This window comes from Lethenteron reissneri, chromosome 64, assembly GCF_015708825.2.
Source record: "Lethenteron reissneri isolate LAM-NWPU_2019-01 chromosome 64, ASM1570882v1, whole genome shotgun sequence".
Classification (NCBI taxonomy): Eukaryota; Metazoa; Chordata; class Hyperoartia; order Petromyzontiformes; family Petromyzontidae; genus Lethenteron; species Lethenteron reissneri.
Genome location: NC_083842.1, coordinates 2,198,987 through 2,221,272, shown reverse-complemented (window position 1 = coordinate 2,221,272; position 22,286 = coordinate 2,198,987). Strand labels below are relative to the sequence as shown.

Below are 22,286 nucleotides of genomic sequence, written 5' to 3'. Positions count from 1 at the left end.
CCCCCCCCCTTCCCCCGAAGGGCTGCAGGTGTTTGCTGGAGCATGCAGAGTCCTCCTGGAGAGCCGTAGAAGGCCCTTGGAAGGTCGCAGGAGTGCGCCGGTGCCCGTGCAGCCTCCATGGAGGGGAGCAGGAGGCTGCTGGAAGGTGGCAGGAGGCCGCTGGCCCCCGCACAGTTCCCCTGCAGGGTCAGAGATGGCCGCTGGAGGTTGGCCTGCTGTTGATGCTGCTGATGATGGTCTTGATGCTGGTGATGATGATGCTGCTGTAGATGATGATCTTGCTGCTGCTGATGGTTTTGATGCTACTGGTGATGTTTTTTCTGGTGCTATTGATGATGATGAAGAGAGCGAAATTGCAGATGAGAGTGCGACTATTTAGACAAGGGTGAAATTTCGGACGAGAGGGTGACATTTGGACAGGGTGACATTTCGGAGGGGGACATTTTGGAAGCGATACAAATTCCGGGAAAAAGAGGGAAATTTAGATAAGAGAGTGAAATTTCGGAGAAGGCGAAATATCGGACGGGGTGATATTTTGAATGAGAGGTCAAACATTTTGGGGCTAGAGGTTAAAATTTCGGACGAGAGGGCGATATTTTGTATGAGAGGTTGAAACTTTACACGGGAGGGCAAAATTGCAGAGGGCAAAATTTTGTACGTGAGGTCAGCATTTCAGAGGGAGTGAAATGTCAGACAAGGCGATATCACGGACGAGAGGGCAAACTTTCAGATGATAGAGCCAAATTGCAGAGGGGAAAATTGCAGGCGAGAAGACAAATTTTCGGGCGAGACAGCAGCAGGAAACAAGTTCACTAATTACTGACTCGGAGCTGGGATGCTGAGGTAAGTGATTTCCTTTTACAGCATCATTTGTAAACACATTAATATTAGGAACATTTGGGAGGCTTTGCCCACCATATTTCGGCTTCAGTGCCACTTCCTAAAAGTAAACTTGACACGTAGTTTTCACAAATGTCATGTTTCAATTCAGAAACCTTAAAAGCCTCCAGATACAACTTCCAGAGGCCTAGCTTTTACAAAGATGTTCTAGAAGTGATAGAAAAGTAAACAATTGGGGTACAAATGTGCAGTGTTTTAAAAAATTACTCACACCGACACGTAACAAGTCACCTGCTTACACTTTATTCACCTGTTCTTGCGACACTTCTATAACTATCTGTATGGTCACATATACTTGACTTCTCCCTGCTCTTCTCTATTCTGCACCTCACTTATCCTGCACTCAGCAGCTCTGCTCCCAGCGACTCCACACTCAGCAGCTTCGCACTCAGCGACTCTGCACACAGCGTCTTCGCACTCAGCGACTCCGCACACAGCGTCTTTGCACTCAGTGACTCCGCAAACAGCGTCTTCGCACTCAGCGACTCTGCACACAGTGTCTTCGCAGTGACTCCGCAAACAGCGTCTTCGCACTCAGCGACTCTGCACACAGTGTCTTCGCACTCAGCGACTCTGCACACAGTGTCTTCGCACTCAACGACTCCGCAAACAGCGTCTTCGCACTCAGCGACTCTGCACACAGCGTCTTCGCACTCAGCGACTCTGCACACAGCGTCTCCGCACTCAGCAACTCTGCACACAGCGTCTTCGCACTCAGAAACTTTGCATCTCCACCGCTGCCCTCACCTACGCTCCCTCAGACCCGCTCACCCGTCTGTCCCGGGCGGACGGTTCAGCCAACACCCGCCCGGCGATGGCGTAAGGGTTGAGGTCCCGTTGATGGCTGGAGCAGCAGCAACGAGACGTCTTCACTCTTGGTTCCCCGGCAACAACTCCCCTCCGCTTACGCACACTCTCCTTATATATCCCCCCCTCATTCCAAGTCCTCTCGTGCTGCTCCTCAAGCTGCCACCAAGCCGGTGCCTGTTGGCCCATTAATCACCCATCTACCGTCTCTTTGACAGCAACCTCCGGTCACAGCGTAGCACCTGTTCGACCTCAGTTGCACCCGCTTATCCCCTTAATTACTGGCAGTTTGTCTGTGCAAACCGCATATGTTGCAACACGCACACCTGTTTGCCCTCCGTTGCACCCACTTAACTGTGCGCACCGTGTATTGCTCTCCTCTACAAATGTATACTCAAGCCTATATTTATAATCAAAACAGATGAAAAAACATAATTGAACTTTTTTAAATATTTTAGTTTTTGCACCTAACCCTAGAAAACTGTCTGGAGGTTTTGAAAGGTGCTAAATCCATATATGATATCATGTTTATAAGAGGTTAAATTATCAGGAACGTGAGGATATTGACAATGCTGACAGAATACACATGAACCCTGCTACCAATTAGTAATACGGCATTTCATATATATTGCAATGCATTTTTTTATTTTCGTTAAAATTTGTACCAAATATCAAAACACTGCACATTTTACATTTACTAAAAAATGTATGCAAACATTTGGCATTTAATTTTGTATACTGAGGACATTACATTTTATATACCAAGGAAAATGATTGTATGTGGACCAAGATTTTAAAAAATATATAGAGATGCAGAAGTCAAGAGCAGACGGGAGATTTGTCAAACGGTTTTTAATTAGTGCTACGACTTATGGATAGGAAAACATGAACATTAATGAAGAAAATGTAACAACGCTGAATAGTCCACGAAGCAGCATACATGGTATCATAGAGACAAAAACAACACATTGAACAAAACTCGCTGACCTGTGAAAAAGAGCTGTATAGCTCATCGGATTCCTCCAGGATATTCTGATTCTAAAAGTGGATTTGGGCATAAAATGTTGCGAGAAGGGTTGATGGCTAGTGGTCGAGACTCCTTTGTAATGCGAGTTAAGGAAGAATAGATGCCTGAAAAGCTCATTTGCAGGACCATGGAAGATGGGGACAGCTTGGAAAATGTCTTCATGGCTGATTATTTTTGTATTAATACATCTAGTTTGCGGGAAACTGACACTATAAATATAAAGTTAAACTTTACTACCAAAACAATGATAAATATAGTGATACAAACTTGGCTTTTCCAGGTTCATTACATAGGAATATAAATAACCTATTGAGGAGTAACAAATGATACATACATATACATTACATGTGTAGTCTTTGTATTTTTATTTTGTTGAAATATTGAGAATTCATATTATTTTCTAGAACCATAAGGTTTCTCTGGTTGCAATGGATCAGCATATTGCATTGTGTGAACAGCAGTGTTTTAAATTGGTCGCATCTCCTCTCCCGACTGGTGGGATACTTGTCTTTTCCTCAGAATGTTGTCTCTGCAATATTCACAAAACACATGTAAAACATATTTGGTTATCTGAGAATTGTGTATTATATCACGTAACCAGTAATTAAACTACTATTTGCAGTACTTAAGAGTATACGAGCAAGTACAAAATAAAAATGTTGAACATGCAAGGATCCTGTAATGCTTTCCAACATGCGTTTGTCCTCACAAGTATTTAATTGGCAGGAACAAGATTTTGTTCCAAGCCACACAATGATATAATGTCACATGTAATGACATCAGGATAAGGAAGGTGCACGTGGCATGTGCTCTTGACATGACGACGCGCTTAAAGGCAGCATCATGTATGGCATACATAATGATTTCATCACCTTTGTTGGAAATCAATTTAGCAATGTATTGACAAGCTTGAGCAACCCTTTGATCAATTTGGCCGGTTTTCACTAGGGTAAGTCCCTAATAGCAACACATTTTAACGTAAAAATTGTATTCATATAGGATTCATCCATAACATAGGTTTTTTTGGGGTTTGATCGCATAAATTGAAATTTGTCGATAAACCCGCTACCACTCAACACAGCTAATTAGTAAGGTTTGTCACGTAAACAGAAACTGGCAATTCGTTACTCGTACAGCACACCGGTGTGTTGGAGAGGAAATGCACAACATTTACAATCTGAGTACGACGTTTCACCAGTAATTACAACTAGCTTCATCAGACAACAGCCAAATTTGTGGAGAAAGCCTCCTGTTTCGTTCCTTAAATAGAGGGATAGATGTGATTATGTCACTTGTGAGCCCTGCACGTGCGAGGGGGGGATTAATGAATGCATATAAATTACAATGGGTATCCATTGCCAGTTGGGTTATGAATATGGTAATCAGCGTTCATTATGCATGGACTTTGTTCTTGTACCTGTATAGGAATGCATTTAAATGATGTATTAAAATGATGATTCGCTTCCATGCAGGATTAAGTCTGTAGCTATCCAAATGTTTAACATTCTTTTTATTTATCAAAATTTCGATAGATTCTCTAATTAGTCTTGGCTAATTTCAGTTTTTTCAGTTTCATCTATTAGGTATAGCCATGTGAGCCATGCGGCTCTTGACTCGGGTGCAACCGCAACAACAAAAACACATGAACAAAGAACATCTTAAAGTGACTATGCGCAACAAAAAAATCCGGAAAAAACAGCGGTAGTAACTAGTATTGCACAGAACTTCAACAGTATCTAAATCAATTGAGTGTCCTTGTTGGCACGCGTGTTCTGCCACTGCCGACAGTTGTATTTGGGAGTATTTAATATTTACTTGGTGTTCTTTTCGTCTCGGGCTGATCAGTCTGCCCAACAAAGTATTTGCCACAAAGGCAATTCATCCGGTAAACATTTTCTGTTGATAGCTTCGGTAATACATATTTAGTACCAGATTAGTTTTTGTATTTTATGTACCATGCCAAATATATAAAAATTGAGAATCTATCGAAATTCAGAGAAATAAAAATAATTTTAACCGTTCGGATAGCTACAGGCTGAGTGCTGCTTGGAAGCGAATCATCAAATAATACTTTGTTTAAATGCATGCCGATACAGGTCACCATACATCAATGGGGGTTACCTGTACGCAGACAATAAAAGGTACTGCTATTTTATTGCACGCAAACGACAGGAGGTAGACGTACAATGTGCATGCATAAAGTGCATGCAAAATGTATCTTGACTATCACGAATAACTCAACCAGCAATGGATACCCATTGTAATTTATATGCATTCGGTAATCCCCACCTTCGCACGTGAAGGGCTCATATTTGACGTCATCACATCTATTCCTCTATTCGAGTAACGAAACAGGAGGATTTCTACACAAATCTGTCTGTCGCCTGATGAAGCTAGTTGTAATTACTGGCGAAACTTCGTACTCAGATTGTAAATGTTGTGGCTTGGCTCTCCAACACACCGGTGTACTATACTAGTGACGAATTGGCCACGTTCTGTTTACGTAAAAACCCTTACTAGTTGGCTGTGTCGGGTGGTGGCGGGTTTTAACGACACGTTAATATATTTACGCGGTCTAAACCAAAAAGAAAACATTACGGAAAACATTTTAACGATTACAGTGATACCTCGGTTCACGAACGCTTCTGTTCACGAACAACTCAGTTCACGAACAGAAAAGTTCATAAAAATATGCTCCGGTTCACGAACTCCGCTTCGGTTCACGAACAGGAGCCGCGGCCATTGTAATACTATTTCCAGGCTGTCACATGGTCGTGACTTCCTGTAGGAAGATCGTGGAGAGAAGAAGAGACACAGAAAGAAGTACTGTGAGTACTGTGAAGACACTTTCAGTGACTTTTTGCTTTTTGGTGTGCTTTTTAGCACATACAGTACTGTACTGTACAATACTGTACTTACTGTATTGTACAGTTCACCCGTTTGAGTGCTTACTGAAGTCATCTCAAGCAAGGTTAGTGTTCTCTCTTTATACATTACTATACTGTACAGTACTAATGTGTATTGTAATTTGTTTCATATTTTTGTGCTTCAAAAACCAAAAAAAAAGGTCAGAACGGATTAACCGGATTTACATTGAACCCTATGGGAAAATGTGCCTCGGTTCACGACCAATTCGGTTCGCGACCAGAGTCAGTTCACGAATTAAGTTCGTGAACCGAGGTATCACTGTATTGAGTTAGGGTTATGGTTCACACTTCTGGTTGCCATTCGACTCCCTGCGTGTAAAGATGTGCATACCTCAGGAAGGTTGTGTGCAGTATGTGTGATGTGGCTATTGTACAATAAATGCTTTGCAAAACTTTCCTGGTAGATAAAAAAAAACTATGCAATTGCAAAAAATGCTGGAGAAGCACTGTTATGTTTATGTTACATGTGGCTTTAAGAACTTTGGATAACATGGACAGTTACATCTTCATATTATACATTTTCATAGATAAGAGAAACATTTATGCTATTATTTATTGTTAGACATTATTTTTGCAGATAGGTTATTTACACAAATAGGATTCCATTCCTTTCATCCACAATTGTGCTTATATGTAAATTCGTGCCCCTGGCTCTATGTACTGTATATCCGAGGAGTTTTACTGGATTATTTGTTTTCATAGTATTTAACTTCATTTGTACTTTTTTAAAGTGCAGGAAATGTTTACAAGAAAAATCACCTACGTGTTCCAATTTTTTGTTACCAAACTGATAAAATGCTACTTCAAAAACCTGCACAAAAATACGTATCAAAGCCTTGCAGATTCTAATTCCAAACTATTTCAAACTGACCTCGAATATGATTCGAACCAAATGTGTCATGAATCCCTCCACCGACCTGACATAGCTAAAACATTCAATTGTCACCTGTATAAGCATTCGAATGCACCAATAATTATTTCAGCTCACCGGCAAGTTGAAGCGCAATTCTCACAACCACATTTATCAAGAGACAGCTTTTCTTTTGGAAATACACAAACATCAGGGAACCCAGAACACGATATTAAGAACATCACCTGAACAAGCTTCGTTAAATAGGGGCCATGACATCACAGAGAACAACCAATCAGATCCAAGTATCTTCTAATAGAATACACTAGCTTTACTACCCGGCTTCGCCCAGGACCTGTATTCTTGTCTTGGATTAATTTCATATTCCCTTATATTTGAGTAGAAACCCCTGAAAGAAATTGATGCTTGCAAGAAAGAAAAAAATCCGAAACAAACCAATTGAACTAAATCGGATGTTTTTCACTCAAGGAAATGGAACCTTAAGCAGGCAACTCGGGAAGGGAATGACGTGGCGAGCTGATAATTCGTGTGACCTTGTTCAAATCTCATGACGTCAGAGGTCAGCGTTCGATAGTTTTTGCTGATTCACACAGATGCATTTTCTGCTTTATATTTAAGAGCGAACTGAAAATAGTCGCGTTGAATTAGAAAATCGAGACAGCTATGCCGCGCATTTGTGCCGGATACCCGCCTATGCGGAGGGTTGGAGGGGGGGGGGGCGTGACGTCAGCAGGCACACTGCGTGACGCTACCGCATGTGGGTGACATCAAGATGTGACGTTACCGCTCACTTGCCGTGCAAAATATATCCATTATTGTGCCCCACCCCCCCCCAAATACAAAAGTCTATTTTTCTAATGTTTACAGTCTGGAAAGTACCCACATGCCAAATTTGCAAGTTTGTTGCATGTCGGGAAGTATGCTAAACATTTTGAACAGACACACATATTCACAAATTTCCCTTTTATATATGTAGTGCTGAACTTTACACAAACAACTTCTTTTTCCGTCATCACTATTTATTACAAACTCTTTACATTCCACAACCGTGACTTCAGCGCGTTCTCTGCTCGCTTGCCGCGCTCCGCTCGCCTCACTCGCTCCGTTCCCTCCCTCTCCCCGACTCTCCTCTCTGCTTCGCCTGTCTTTGCTTTGACTGTCTCGCTCTCGGCGTCTCCGTCTCACTCTCTCTCTCGGCGTCTCCGTCTCACTCCGACTGTCTCTCTCATATCTTCGCTGTTCCTGTTCCACTGCTAGCCTATCCTATCTCTCATATCTCCTCTGTTCCCGTTCCACTGCTAGCCTATTCTATCTCTCATATCTTCTTCTCCCCGACTGTCTCCATCCAGCTCCCAGCAACAACTCCCCGTCCCTCTCTCACGCTCCCGTATATATCCCCGTCCTCATTAATTACCAATTAATTAACCGGCGTCCCCACCGACGCCCTGCGCCCGCGGCCCCCGCTGCCACCTGCTCCCATCCCCAGACTTGCTGGCGCCACCTCGCCCCTGACAACAACCGGCCAATCACTGCCCTGCATCCCATAACCACCAAACGAACCGTCTCTCTCCGGCCATTATCCTCCCAGCAACACCTGTTTGCCCTGATGCGACCCCACTGTCCATAACCCACACGTGTTTCCAATTTCCCCTCTCGGCGCACGTTAATCCACTACATATATATAGATTATAAAGAAAATTACTCAAATGCATCAGAGCGAATGATTATTAGTACAGAACTCCAATAATCCACACAACATGGGAGGACCATATCACGAATCCCGTAACCCGTGACGTACCATGGAGGTTTGTCCTGTAATCCGTGTGTTTGTGCCAATGCGATTTGCCACGAATTGAGATGAATTAGCCATGCGACAATTAATATGCAACAGAATTTGTGGATGAAAGGAAAAGTGTGACATGTGACTAAATCAATCTGCAAAGGATAACAAGGTTACGAGTTCTTCTTAGATCCAAATGGTACAAATCTGTAATATGGGTCAACGCTAAATAATATTTTAGCTCTTTATACTAAACATTCACGTCAGCACAGCCAGTCTGTGCCGACTAACAGCTAGTCTGTACAAATGCACAAAGAAAAACTAAACAGCAAACTCTTGAAGCTCCATTCCTGCAGCTCTGCATTAGCCTCACCCACTGCTGCAGCTGCATATGAAGTCTAAAAAAAAATCTAAATTATATTCTATCATACAAATGTGAGGACAGCTAGTCTGTGCTAATGCATAAACATTATAAATGCAATACTTTTGACCTACTTCTCTGCAGCTCTGAAAGTTATGACCTATCTCAAGGATTGGTACCAGAACAAGCACTATTTTAACGTATATGTAAGCAACTTGCTCATGTACATCATCTCACAAGTGCATATATGTAGAAGACATGGCCGTTGCTGTGCAGGGCACAAACCTCGAGAACAATGTCAGTACTCTAACAGCTAATATATTATTGCAGGCATATTTCCGTAGCAGGAGACTCCGACCAGATCCCTCCAAAACCACAAATGCTTTCCACCTAAACAATCATGCCGCCAATATATTTTATGTGTCCGTCTGTAGTAGCCCAGTGCGTTATGACCCCATTCCAAGACATCTATGGGTTATCACAGATAAAAGCCAAACCTTCAAGCCCTAAATAAAGCAGATCTGTGAAGAGACCATATCAACAATTGCCCTGATATAAAACATTGCTGGAATGATCTGAGGCAGCTCAATGAGGTGCTGTAAACTGCCACCCTATCACTTGTCTACTCAGTAGCAGAGTATTGTGCTCGAGTCTGGTCCAGGAGCTCAAAGACAAAACTGCCAGATGCACAATTACGTAATGTAATAGGCATCATAATCGAAATACTGAAACGAACACCAATCCCCTGGCTTCCTGGTCTGGCAGACATCCTGCCACCAAATATCAGCACAGACATGCAAACTGTAAGGAAATGTCAACAAATGTCCTGCCAACGACAACCCCTCTATCAACCAAGACCTCAACAATGTACTTTGCTGCCGATTCAAGTGCCGATCTCCGTTTTGGGATCATACTTTGGTCATTCTAGAATCTCACCCAGATCTGGAAAAATCCGGGTGAACAGAATTGAACGCGGACATCTAGAATAAACACCTAATTTGAGACCCAAACATTGCATCTCCTGCTTTTGATATGAATCAAAGACACTGATGTACCATCAACCGCATCAGAACATTAACAGTGTGATTGTGGCCATGCAACTCAAACTATGGACCATCTAGTAAACTACTATAGTCTGCACTCTTTCAACGGAGGAATAGCAACTACACAAACGAACCCTCTTGTGGCTCGTAGCCCTTGACACTGCCATTTAGCTTCTGAACACATTACCGTATCAAAGAATATAATTCATAACATATTCGAATTTGCAATGTAAAAGCAAAACAACTTTAAATTCATAATGAAATTAGAATTTTGTTTGAGGACAACAACGACTTGCAATGGTAAAACAAATATTTGCATTGCAAAGCCAGCAGCCTCAACTGATAAAAAAGAAATTCACAAATAATATAATTCGTATTGCAAGGAAGCTGGCATCCTCTTTGTGATGCAGAGCACTTACATTTTTTTAGATATCTATTTTAAATACAATATAAATCACAAACGGCACCGATACGGTGTGATGTGGATTATGGGCAGTATTAGTCCCTCCTGGAAGAGATCCAGAATCTACAAATGTTTGTGGATTTCTGGATGAGTCACAAAAGTGCATAATTCGAAAATTAGTGGAATTTGCGGATTATTGCAGCTGGATTTTTAGAGTCCTGCTGTGTATGCTAATTAATTAGATCTGATAATGTATTTACTATCCTATAGTTTTAGCTGCTCATAAAAGCATTAAGTCTGAACATTTGTTCTCACTCACTCTTATTAGTCCCGTCCGTCACGAATGCACACTGATCACACGTAGTAATCTCTTGGGCCTCAGCAGTGAGATATTATGGAGACTATACATGGCTCACCCTAGCATGCTTGCCAATGATTTTCCACTGTTGGTCTTTGACAACCTAGACTCAAATTCCTTGGTCACCTAAACACACCTGGCATCCAGCCCTTAAAAGCTTACGCTAATTCTCCGAGAGCAATCTGTTGATTACATTTCACAAGACATGCCCCAACAATTTCGGGATCCATCACTCTGCCTTTCTCCACCCTTAACCTGCAGAGAAATATATTCTGAATCATACCACAAGTTCAATAGCCTACATAATGGCAGTTAAAAGGATTAAATACATTCCTCAGATAGTTCACTGACCGCAATCTTCTGCTTGTTAGCAAGAGTCCAAATGTGTCGGCGCTGTTGTTCACACATATAATGCAGCTTCTGATGCTGCTTGTTTTTCTTCAGTAACATCTCAGATGCTTCAATGTAGTGTGCTTTATACGTTTTTTGTTTCTTCTTCACAATAGATATCGCCTGTATTAAATTGGAAATCTCCATGGTCATATCCTGAATCTGTTGTTTGTAGTGCTTTAAAACCTGTGACATCCGGGTTTTTGCTTTGCTGTTGACATGTTCCTGAAATAAAAGTTCTTGATGGACCTGTAAGGTATGAACATGTATATGATTATAACATTTATATAATTAAACACATATTTTCTAAATATTCATGGGAATATTCATGTAAATATTAAGGGTTTTTTGTTTACCTGAGAAGTCCAAAACGACATAGCTCGTGAACATATTTCAAGTATTATATCTGGTCTTAACCCAGAGAGAACCATGGATTTGTATTCTTCAGGAGGATCAACTTCATGGCGAACAATATCATACTTTCCAGAAACATCAGTATTGCACGCTGGACATGTTAAAGATTTATTAAACTCTTTAGCTCCATCTTCATCACAAAATATATGTGAACAGGATGTTACCCATGCAAAACCTGAAATCTTACTGCGACACGTCTTTATATTGCATAGCATAAATTCTTGATCCAGCGACATTTTGTGCTTTTTACTTGTTATCCTAAAGAAATGATAAGCAAATACTGTATAAGGATATAGTGCAGTATATACAGTTACAATATGAGTATAATATATAAAGAACAATCCCACACACCACGTGAGATTCATCTGTACTCATATTGTTGCTGCCTTTTTTCCACTCCACAGTGTTTTTATTGCTACGAAACAAGTCTCTCTCGCCTCGTTCAATCTCAAATTATTGTTGTTCTCATATCTTGTCTGTATGCTTTTAATTTATCTTCGTCTCCATTTCACTTGCAATAATTGTACTAAAATGGCTACTCATGTCTACTCTATTCTCATTTAATCTCCATTAATATGTTCCGATGTACGTGTATTTACCCTTAGTTTAAGCTGTCGTTATTTACCTAGTTATGATGCTGTTCTCAGGCCATCTGTCTCCACCATTTAATCTACATTTAATGTCACTTTACATGTTAGTGTAATGCAATTTAGCACAAATGTGTGGGTTTGTTTTTTGTTACAGCTGCCTGGAACTGAAAGACCTTGCTAAAGTAATATGAGGACGTCATAATATTCATAATAAAAGTTTTTGGGTTAGATCGCGTTATTTATAAACGTGTCATACCCTCCACCACCCGACACGGCCAATCAGTAAAAAAGTGTCACGTTGACAAAAGACAAATAGTTCACTACTTTAGTAATACACATTACAACTAATTACTAATCTACAACTCATTACTAATCATAACAATTGATTCATTACTAACCTATTATATAATTACAATAACCCCCCCCCGCCTCAAATCACTGCAGCTGAATGACTTAAAAGATGACGTCACCGTGCTGCTCTATTTAAGACCGGGAGCAAGTGGAGGGCTTCACCATTTTGCCTGATGATGCTGGATGTAATTACCAGCGAAACTTCGTACTCAAAAATTGTAAATGTAGTGGATTCACTCTTCAACACACCAGTGGGCTAAAGTAGTGGACTATTTATCTTATGTCAACGTGACACTTTTTTACTAATTGGCCGTGTCGAGTGGTGGAGGGTTACGACACATTTATAAATAACGCGATCTAACCCAAAAACGTTTATTATGAGCCTTTCAGGAGGCCTGAATCAAAACGTTATAGAAAGTGGACCCCCCCCCCCCCGCCCTGATGTGGGAGGAAAAAACTGATTCAACAGATTTACAACAATTGTCGACCCCCCTAAAAATGTTTCACACACCCCACCAAAAAAGATGTATTTTGTAGAAACACATCAGTTTAGGTGACAGGCTGGGCACGGAAAAGACCTCTGCAGGTGCTAGAATAAGGCGGCAGCCATCCGCCAAAATTCTAGTAATGTAAATAAGGGGGGGTTGCCTTCCAAGCCCCCAACTCGATCATTACATTTATCATTATTACTCATGTATGTGGACAATTTTAGTTAATGCTATTTATTGTTGCCTTTTTATGTATATTTCATGCATAACATTAACAAAGAAAATAAACAATGATAAAAGTAATGGAAAGTAAAGAATACTGTAGTCTGCACATGTGAGATGTGATGGGTGGAATGTAAAGAGGAAACGTAGGAATGGTTAACGGAGTGCAGAAGGGGTGTAATTCACTGATACGAATTTTTACACTTTTCACACATTCTAACACTTTTGTGCATTAATAGACACATTTATAATGCCAAGTAGGAGTCGCACTATCACAACTTGCTTTAATTTACTGTCAGATGGTTCGCAGTGTACCTTCATGCAAGCCAGTTGCACGAACAACATCACATGTGCACTTACTGTTCTCATCGCGTTTAAGCACATTAAGTTGTTGCTGTTACCACTTGCTCTTTTGTAAAGGAGAGCCGACACAAGGTTGCAGGGGGTTCGTCTTTTATTCTTTTCCTCCTATCCACACCTGTCCCCAGCCGTCCCAATCTCGTTCCTGCCATCGACCCCCTCTTCCCGTCCATTCTCTCCCTTATATCTCATCACCTGCTCCTCTCCCTTCTCCTGTCACCGTCCCACTCCCCCTCCTATTGGTGGGAATCCTTCCCCTGACACCCCTACATCACCCCCCCTTCCCCCCTGAGGAAAAAAAAAGTCCTCGGTTCTGCCTACCTCATAGACCATTTAAGTCTCCCCATGAGCCTCCCCCCACTGACAGTGACGACCGCCCTTAACCCCCCACAACCATACAATTCAATATAACGCAACAAAATCAATTGAACGGTCTGCCCGGGTCTCCAGCCAGAGTCCTGTAACAGCCCGGACATCCACAGGCAGCAGATGACCGCGGCGGCCCCCTCCTTTGGAGGCCCTCTCGTCACGGTCCCCGGTTCGGTGGCGCCGGTGTCGCCTTGTCTGGTACCGCTGTCTCTCCAACCCCCGCAACCCCCGGTCAGTGCCGCCTCTCCATCAGACCTCACATGGGGCGCTGTAGGTGACAAGGGAGCACAGGGAACTGAACCCCCTGCTGGTCGGCGAGTGGTGGTCGGCGACCTTGGCCTGGGTAGGGGTGATGATGATGGCGGTGATGATGGCGGTGATGATGGTGGAGAGATGTATGGCTTAAGGCGGGTGGGGTGCACACACCATCGTCGCTTACCCAGTTGGACCTGGACGCACTGCGGTCGGAGTGCTTTAATGACCTTGACCGGCCCTTTCCAGGGTCGGTGCAGCTTCGGTGAGAGGCCGACGGGCACCTGAGGACAGTGTAGCCATGCCTGGTCCTCGACTTTAAAGGGCTTGGCTGTCACTGTCCTCTCCCGTATCCATACATTGCTCCCTTGGCTAGTGGCCGATGCGACCTCGGCTGCTTGGCGGGCATCTCTCAAATAAATTAGGGAGGCCTTTAGTGCCTTTGGCCACGCGTCGGCTCTCGCGGGAATGTCCGTCAGCTGCACCTCAATAGGCGAAACGGGATCCCGTCCATACATCAGGAAAAACGGCGAGAACCCCGTTGCCGCGTGCGGAGCCACCCTGTACGCCGCTAAGACCGATGGAAAGTGGAGGTCCCAGTCGGAGTGGTTTTCGTCCACCACTTGGGACAGCATGGCCGCTATTGTGCGGTTAAGCCGCTCCACCATCCCATCGGTCTGGGGATGATATGGAGATGTTCGAACCTTATTAGTGCCCAGGATAGAGCAGACATCCTTCAATAGTTGTGAGGAGAAATTCCTGCCTTGATCCGTGGGCAACCGCTCCGGTGCCCCCTTATCGAGAACATAGCCCCCCACGAAGACATAGGCGATGGTCTGTGCCATTTGGTCCGGGAGGGCCCACGCCATTGGCCACCTCATGCAATACTCGACACCAACCAACAGGTATTTATTTCCCCGTGGCGTGACCGGCAGTGGTCCCAGGATGTCCAACGCAACCAATTCGTTGACCCTGGTCACCGTGATGGGCTGCAGGGGCGCCCGGCTTACCCGGGGTGGTGGCTTCCGCCGCGCGCATTCGACGCAGGTAGCGACCCATCGGTGCACGTCAGCGGTCATTCCTGGCCAAAAGTACCGACCCTGTAATGTGCACAGTGTCTTCCGCCCCGCCAGGTGCAGCAGCTGGCGGTAGTGTGTAAGTCCGGCTACTGACCAGGCGGCGGCTCACTATCCTGCAGTGCATGGCGAGATGACGGGGAATGGATGTGAACGGGCCGAAGATGGGGTTCCCCATTTTGGAGTGTGTCGCAGCAGGGTGAATGTGCCCTTGTTACGTGGTGTGGGCTCCCCCCTGGGGTGTGGGCTGAGCTCCCCATGTGGTGCAAATTGCCCCCCCTTTGTGACGTAGGATGGGCCCCCCTAGTGGTGTGGAGGCGGTCCCCCCTATTGTAGTGGGAAGTGGGGATTGAGGGGTGGGCCTTCCCATGAGCACATCCCTTCTCCCTTCCCCTTCCTTTATTGCGGGGGCGTGGGGCCCCCTTTATGGTGTGGTCCCCCTGGTCCTGCTTCACAGCGCTTGTGTGTGCTGCCTCAGCCACAGGGCCATTGCCCCTGGCAACTCGCCGGCGTCGCAGGTAAACAGTGACATCACCCGCGGCCGCGACGTCACCCCCGGCCGCAACGTCACTTCTGGCCGCGAGGGCTTTTACGGACGTGACGTCACGTCCGTCCGCGACGCCACTTCCGGCCGCGACGTCACGTCGGTCTGCGACGTCACATCCGGCCGCGACTCGATCGCAGGCCCCGTCGCGATCCCCGGCACGGTCCCCGGCCCCGGCACGATCCCTGGCGCGGTCCCCAGCCCCGCTGCGAACCCCGGCGCAGTCCCCGGCCCCAGCGCGATTCCCGGCACGGTCCCCGGCACGGTCCCCGGCGCGGGCCCCAGCGCGATCCCCGGCGCAGTCCCCGGCCCCCGCGCGATCCCCGGCGCGATCCCCGGCGCGATCCCCGGCGCGATCCCCGGCGCGATCCCCGGCGCGATCCCCGACGCGATCCCCGACGCGATCCCCGGCGCGATCCCCGGCGCGATCCCCGGCGCGATTCCCGGCGCAATCCCCGGCGCGATCCCCTGCGTGATCCCTGGCCCCGGCACAATCCCCGGCAGGGTCCCCAGCCCCGGCGCGATCCTCGGGCCCGGCGCGGTCCCCGGCCCTGGCGCGGTCCCCTTCCCCCGACCAGGACGGTGGAGCCCGGGGCCCGACACCGACGGCGCCCACCCCGAGGAGGCCCCCAGTGAGGTCGCGGCGTCGGGAGTGTATTTTTCCGGCCCGACCGACAGGCCGGGCGGGACTGGCGTCACTCGCCTGGTTCCTGACGGCGTTCGGCCCCGGCGGGTTCCAGGTGGCGTTGGCTGCCTCCGGCTCCGTGCGGCACCCCCTCGCCACATGCCCCTCTCGACCACAACGGTGGCAGACCCTACGAGGCGTTTCGTCGGGGTGGCTCGGCGCGGTGTTGTAGAGGCAGGTGCCAGCAGCGCGGCGGCTGGTCGCAGCCCCTGGCGTTTCTGCTCCGCCAGCCCCCAGATCGCCGCGTAGACCTCCCGCAGCGATGGCTCCGGCTCAGACGCCGGAGATCTGTTCCCAGCTGCCACATAGGCAGGCCAACGGCGACGGTGCAGGTTCGGCGGTTGGCGTCGCTGGTCCCAGTATTGCCGCGGCAACGGCTCGACTGCTCCCCCCTGCCGCGCCAGCCACCTGGCCCACGGGTAGCGCCCGGCCCATGACCTGTTCATGGGCTTGGAGGATCCGGGCGGCCCACAGCGAGGTGCATTCCTCCGTCGTCACCACCGGCATTACAACGCCGGCGCGGCAAGCATAGGCGATGAGGTGCTCGACCACGAGGTTCTCGAGCGCCTCGTCAGCCAGGCGAGGGAAAGCCCTCCTCGCTAATACGAGCAGGGCACCCCTGTAGGCTAAAGGGGACTCTCTAGCCCCCCGCTGGCGGTCCTGGAACCATCTACAGGTGCTCTCAGCTGGACAGTAGATCTCCCCCAAAGCCTTGTGGGCCGCCTGTAGCGTGGTCTTGCTGTACGTGGGAAGGGAGGTGTAAGAGGCGAGCGCATCGTCGTCCAGAACGGATGGCAACTCTCGTAGCGCCTCTTCGTCCGACCACTCGAGAGCATGGAAGGCAGCCTCGAATCAGCAGACAAACGCCTCCCAATCCCCTCCCTCGGCCACAAAAGTTTCGACGGGCCCCAGCCGGCGCGCCCGTCCTGCCACCTGCTCCCCGCGTTGGGTGTTTAGCCCTGGCGGTTTTGGCGGGAGCGGCAGCGGCGGCTGGCGTAACAAGGCCGGTTGCGGCTCCTGCCCGGCTGGCTGGTCGGCCTCCGGGTCCCGTGGCACCTCCTCCCGTAGTATGTGTGGGAGAGGGGGTCCCGGTGCTGGTGGGCCCCCCATAGGGAGCCGCCACAGTAGCCCCTGGAGTGCCCTATCCACGCGGGCCATGCGGTCCTCCATGGAGTCCTCCATGGGCCCCAGGCCCCCTGCTGCTGCTCCTGGTAGCGGGCCCTCTTGTTGCCCTGGATGTGGAGGATCCCCGGCCCCTGCTTCCTCTTCTGTTGGCTCTCTTCCGCAGGGATTCTTCCTCATAGCCATTGTAGATCCCACCGCTGCCACCAGATGTAAAGGAGAGTCGACACAAGGTTGTAGGGGGTTCGTCTTTTATTCCTTTCCTCCCATCCACACCTATCCCCAGCCGTCCCAATCTTATTCCCGCCAACGACCCCCTCTTCCCGCCCGTTCTCTCCCTTATATCTCCTCCCCTGCTCCTCCCCCTTCTGTCCCCGTCCCACTCCCCCTCCTACTGGTGGGAATCCTTCCCCTAACACCCCTACATCTTCACTACCAACTAGAAGCATCACCACGACGCTTCTCATTATGAACACACTATTTAGAATATTAAAAGAAGAGGTATAAAATGGTGAGTTTAAAAGGCGCACACATCTGAGCCAGTGTGAGGCAGAACGAGGTGGCTCGCTGCTGCTGCTGCCGCCCGCGACACACGCGTTGCTTCACGCTTGGGTTCCGGACAATTCTTAAAAATTCCACTAAAATCGTGATAAGTCGAGCCCGTTAACCGGAGTCTTGCCCTATGCTATTGTAAGTCGTGCAAACACGGATTCGTGCCAAACGGACTCGCTTTAATCGGGGAATATCTGTATATATTCATTTTTTGGGACCCTATTAATATTGCGCGAAACATCGTTCTGGAGGACTTGAATGAACGTTCTTTCGGTAAAGTCACGTGGAAGGGAAGTAATAAAATAATAAAAATAAAACATAATAAAACAATTCTCACGACGTTTCGGCCACAACGCAAGCAGCCGTCCTCAGGTGAAAACCAGGTCTGTCGAGGCGACAGCGTCTGAATGAAACAGCACACGTGCTTGGAGCATATATATAAGCTGGGTTGGAAGAGGGGAAAAGTGCGCCTTAACAAAAGAATATGCATATTCTTTTATGCATATTCTTTTGTCAAGGCGCACTTTTCCCCTCTTCCCAGCTTATATATATGCTCCAAGCACGTGTGCTGTTTCATTCAGACGCTGTCGCCTCGACAGACCTGGTTTTCACCTGAGGACGGCTGCTTGCTTTGTGGCCAAAACGTCGTGAGAATTGTTTTATTATGTTTTATTTTTTATTATTTTATTACTTCCCTACCACGTGACTTTACCGAAAGAACCAAGAAGTTGAATGAACGTGTTCGAAATCGCTGGATTGGCCCTGGACAGCTGAATCTCGGGATTTTTTGCATTTGGATTTCTTTGCATGGGACTTTATCAAGTCAGAGGTATATCAAACAAGAGTTACAGATCATAAAGCGACATGCAGTTACAAAAATAACTCCACAGATGCTACAAAATGTTCCGCAATGCAGCCGACAGATTTGAGCTGTGCAGAGATATTGACGGTGCGCTCATGCAAATAAAATGTTTAACTGTTATGAATAAATGTACATCTGATTAGAAAATTGCGTAATTTACCATAAATCCTGTACTGTGTTTATAACCTCGCCAAATTAAGCGTTTACATAAACGTGGAGGTGGGGGGGAGATCTCTCTAAGCTGGATACACGACTAAAGCAACAGTCAATGATACGAACTCCCAACACCTCACGGGCCCCCCTCACCTCACGGGCCCCCCTCACAGCACGAACCCCCTCACCTCACGACCCCCCTCACCTCACGGACCCCCCTCACCTCACGGGCCCCCCTCACCTCACGACCCCCCTCACCTCACGGGCCCCCCTCACCTCACGACCCCCTCACCTCACGACCCCCTCACCTCACGGGCCCCCCTCACCTCACGGGCCCCCCTAAACTCACGGGCCCCCGTCACCTCACGGGCCCCCCTCACCTCACGACCCCCTCACCTCACGGACCCCCCTCACCTCACGACCCACTCACCTCACGGACCCCCCTCACCTCACGACCCACTCACCTCACGACCCCCCTCACCTCACGACCCACTCACCTCACGGGCCCCCCTCACCTCACGACCCACTCACCTCACGGACCCCCCTCCCCTCACGACCCCCCTCACCTCACGGACCCCCCTCACCTCACGACCCACTCACCTCACGGACCCCCTCACCTCACGAACCCCCCTCACCTCACGACCCCCTCACCTCACAGACCCCCCTCACCTCACGGACACCCCTCACCTCACGGCCCACTCACCTCACGACCCCCTCACCTCACAGACCCCCCTCACCTCACGAACCCCCTCACCTCACGGACCCCCCTCACCTCACGGACCCACTCACCTCACGGACCCACTCACCTCACGGACCCCCCTCACCTCACGACCCCCCTCACCTCACGACCCACTCACCTCACGGACCCACTCACCTCACGGACCCACTCACCTCACGGACCCCCCTCACCTCACGACCCCCTCACCTCACGGACCCCCTCACCTCACGGACCCCCCTCACCTCACGGACCCCCCTCACCTCACGGACCCACTCACCTCACGGACCCCCCTCACCTCACGACCCACTCACCTCACGGACCCACTCACCTCACGGACCCCCCTCACCTCACGGACCCCCCTCACCTCACGGACCCACTCACCTCACGGACCCCCTCACCTCACGACCCACTCACCTCACGACCCACTCACCTCACGGACCCACTCACCTCACGGACCCACTCACCTCACGGACCCACTCACCTCACGGACCCCCCTCACCTCCCGGACCCCCCTCACCTCACGGACCCCCCTCACCTCACGGACCCCCCTCACCTCACGACCCACTCACCTCACGACCCACTCACCTCACGGACCCACTCCCCTCACGGACCCCCTCACCTCACGGACCCCCCTCACCTCACGGACCCCCCTCACCTCACGGACCCCCCTCACCTCACGGACCCCCCTCACCTCACGACCCACTCACCTCACGACCCACTCACCTCACGGACCCACTCACCTCACGGACCCACTCACCTCACGGACCCACTCACCTCACGGACCCACTCACCTCACGGACCCACTCACCTCACGGACCCACTCACCTCACGGACCCACTCACCTCACGGACCCCCCTCACGACCCCCCTTCACCTCACGGACCCCCCTCACCTCACGGACCCACTCACCTCACGACCCACTCACCTCACGGACCCCCCTCACCTCACGACCCCCTCACCTCACGACCCACTCACCTCACGGACCCCCCTCACGACCCCCCTTCACCTCACGGACCCCCTCACCTCACGACCCACTCACCTCACGGACCCCCCTCACGACCCCCCTCACCTCACGACCCCCTCACCTCACGGACCCCCCTCACGACCCACTCACCTCACGGACCCCCCTCACGACCCACTCACCTCACGGACCCCCCTCACGACCCACTCACCTCACGGGCCCCCCTCACGACCCCTTCACCTCACGACCCACTCACCTCACGGACTCACGGACGCTTCACGGATGCCGCCATGGCCGCCTGAGACGGCGGTTGCCGCTGCCCCCACAGCCCCACCGCCCCGCCCCCTTTGGTGACGTCACGCTCATAGTGACGCACAGAGCCAACGCACGTGCTGCACGTGCGTCGAACTTCTTTCGCGTGCCGGAGTCGAAGATGACTATTTTTGGTTGAGAAACGTGGCAATACTACGAGTGCCGTAAATAACTTTGACAATAAAGGACGCTGTGGTTTCAACTTTGAGAAGGGAGAGGCTTTGTCCTTGCCAGATGAGTTGGGCTACCGCTGCAGTTTACTGACACCGTTTAATTGAACGTTTATTTGAGTGATTAAGTCCATGTTGGAACATTAAAAAAACTGGAAATGTTATTACTCAATTTTGTGGGACAATATTTCAGATGTATTATAACCTCACGTCATTACATTATGCATAACCCACCGACTGTTCTTATATATTGCACATTGAGATATTAAGAGACGTGACATGTGTGTTAAAGACACATGGTATGTACGTTATTGAGATGATACAGAGAGGTAGCGAGAGTATATGGAGATGTTAAAAGTTTTATATATTCATCATCAGCCATAATCCATCTCGGAGCAGATGAAGACTTACTCTGCACGTGGTCGCCATCCCTCAGTCCTGACATGCCACACTCTGTCATCTCGATCCGCACGTCACTCCGAATGCGGTGGTTTCCATTCTCGGGCGGCGTGTTCCCTGAATTGGCTACCAATCCATCACCAGTCACATCCATTGGCCATCCATTTTAACAATGTTTACCGCGAAGGTGCCACTTATGTTTCTTAATGAGCAATGTCAACGAAAATAGTTTTCCAAGTGAATCCCACGGAGTTATTTGCTCTACATCATTAGACCTCCTTTGCCAGTACCAAAACATAATAGGGGTTTTCCCTTTTTCTGGTAACAAAACTGAAATCTTTTTACAAGGAATCATGTGTGCATTAACCACAATACTTGTGATCAAAATGCATTGTGACCACAAGTATTGTGGTTAATTCACACATGATTCCTTGTAAAAAAAAATTCTGTTTTGTTGCCAGAAAAAATGGGAAAAACCCCTATTATTCTATTTGCTCTATTCAGAGACAACCTGGCCACACTTGATAGCCCATTGAAGTGACCTATCGTATTTGTGAATATCGTAACAGCCAAAACAATTTAAATGTGGAGGGCAACACAGGAGCCGGAGAAAAATCCACACAACCACCACGAGAGAGAATACGCAAATTCCACATATACAGGCGTTGGGATCGAACTCACAACCTCCTGCATATTAGGTGAGGGAGATAACATCTTGCTTCCGCCGTGCAATCTCTCTCTGATCGGTGTCTCATTGTAATTTCCAGTATACATCTGTGTACTTGTTATAATTTGTTTTAGATTCTTCGTCCCGTCCATC

General features: G+C 48.3%; 1 protein-coding gene across 3 annotated transcripts; it reads right to left on the bottom strand.

Annotated features, from left to right (window-relative positions):
* Positions 1–2,582: 2,582 nt before the first annotated feature.
* CCNB1IP1 (cyclin B1 interacting protein 1) lies at positions 2,583–20,917 on the bottom strand. 3 transcript variants are annotated; one of them, XM_061577346.1, is made up of 6 exons: positions 20,842–20,904; positions 19,096–19,112; positions 11,224–11,539; positions 10,829–11,116; positions 5,362–5,516; positions 3,125–3,263 (listed from the first exon to the last, which is right to left on the bottom strand). In XM_061577346.1, the coding sequence occupies exons 3-5, from the start codon at positions 11,515–11,517 to the stop codon at positions 5,499–5,501; spliced, it is 600 nt and encodes a 199-aa protein (XP_061433330.1). In that variant the 5' UTR covers positions 11,518–11,539; positions 19,096–19,112; positions 20,842–20,904; the 3' UTR covers positions 3,125–3,263; positions 5,362–5,498. The 3 variants fall into 3 exon arrangements, with proteins under 3 accessions (XP_061433328.1, XP_061433329.1, XP_061433330.1); XM_061577344.1 differs by lacking the exon at positions 5,362–5,516 and having other exon boundaries at positions 2,583–3,263; XM_061577345.1 differs by lacking the exons at positions 5,362–5,516; positions 19,096–19,112 and having other exon boundaries at positions 2,583–3,263; positions 20,842–20,917.
* Positions 20,918–22,286: the final 1,369 nt, after the last annotated feature.

Bases quoted from the DNA above. Each gene is read 5' to 3' on its own strand.
- CCNB1IP1 (XM_061577345.1), bottom strand. From the start codon at position 11,517: ATGTCGCTGGATCAAGAATTTATGCTATGCAATATAAAGACGTGTCGC. The intron at 11,117-11,223 runs GTAAACAAAAAA...CATACCTTACAG, and splicing joins TGTCGTTTTGGACTTCTCAG to GTCCATCAAGAACTTTTATT. The intron at 3,264-10,828 runs GTCAGTGAACTA...TGAATATTGCAG, and splicing joins CTAACAAGCAGAAGATTGCG to AGACAACATTCTGAGGAAAA.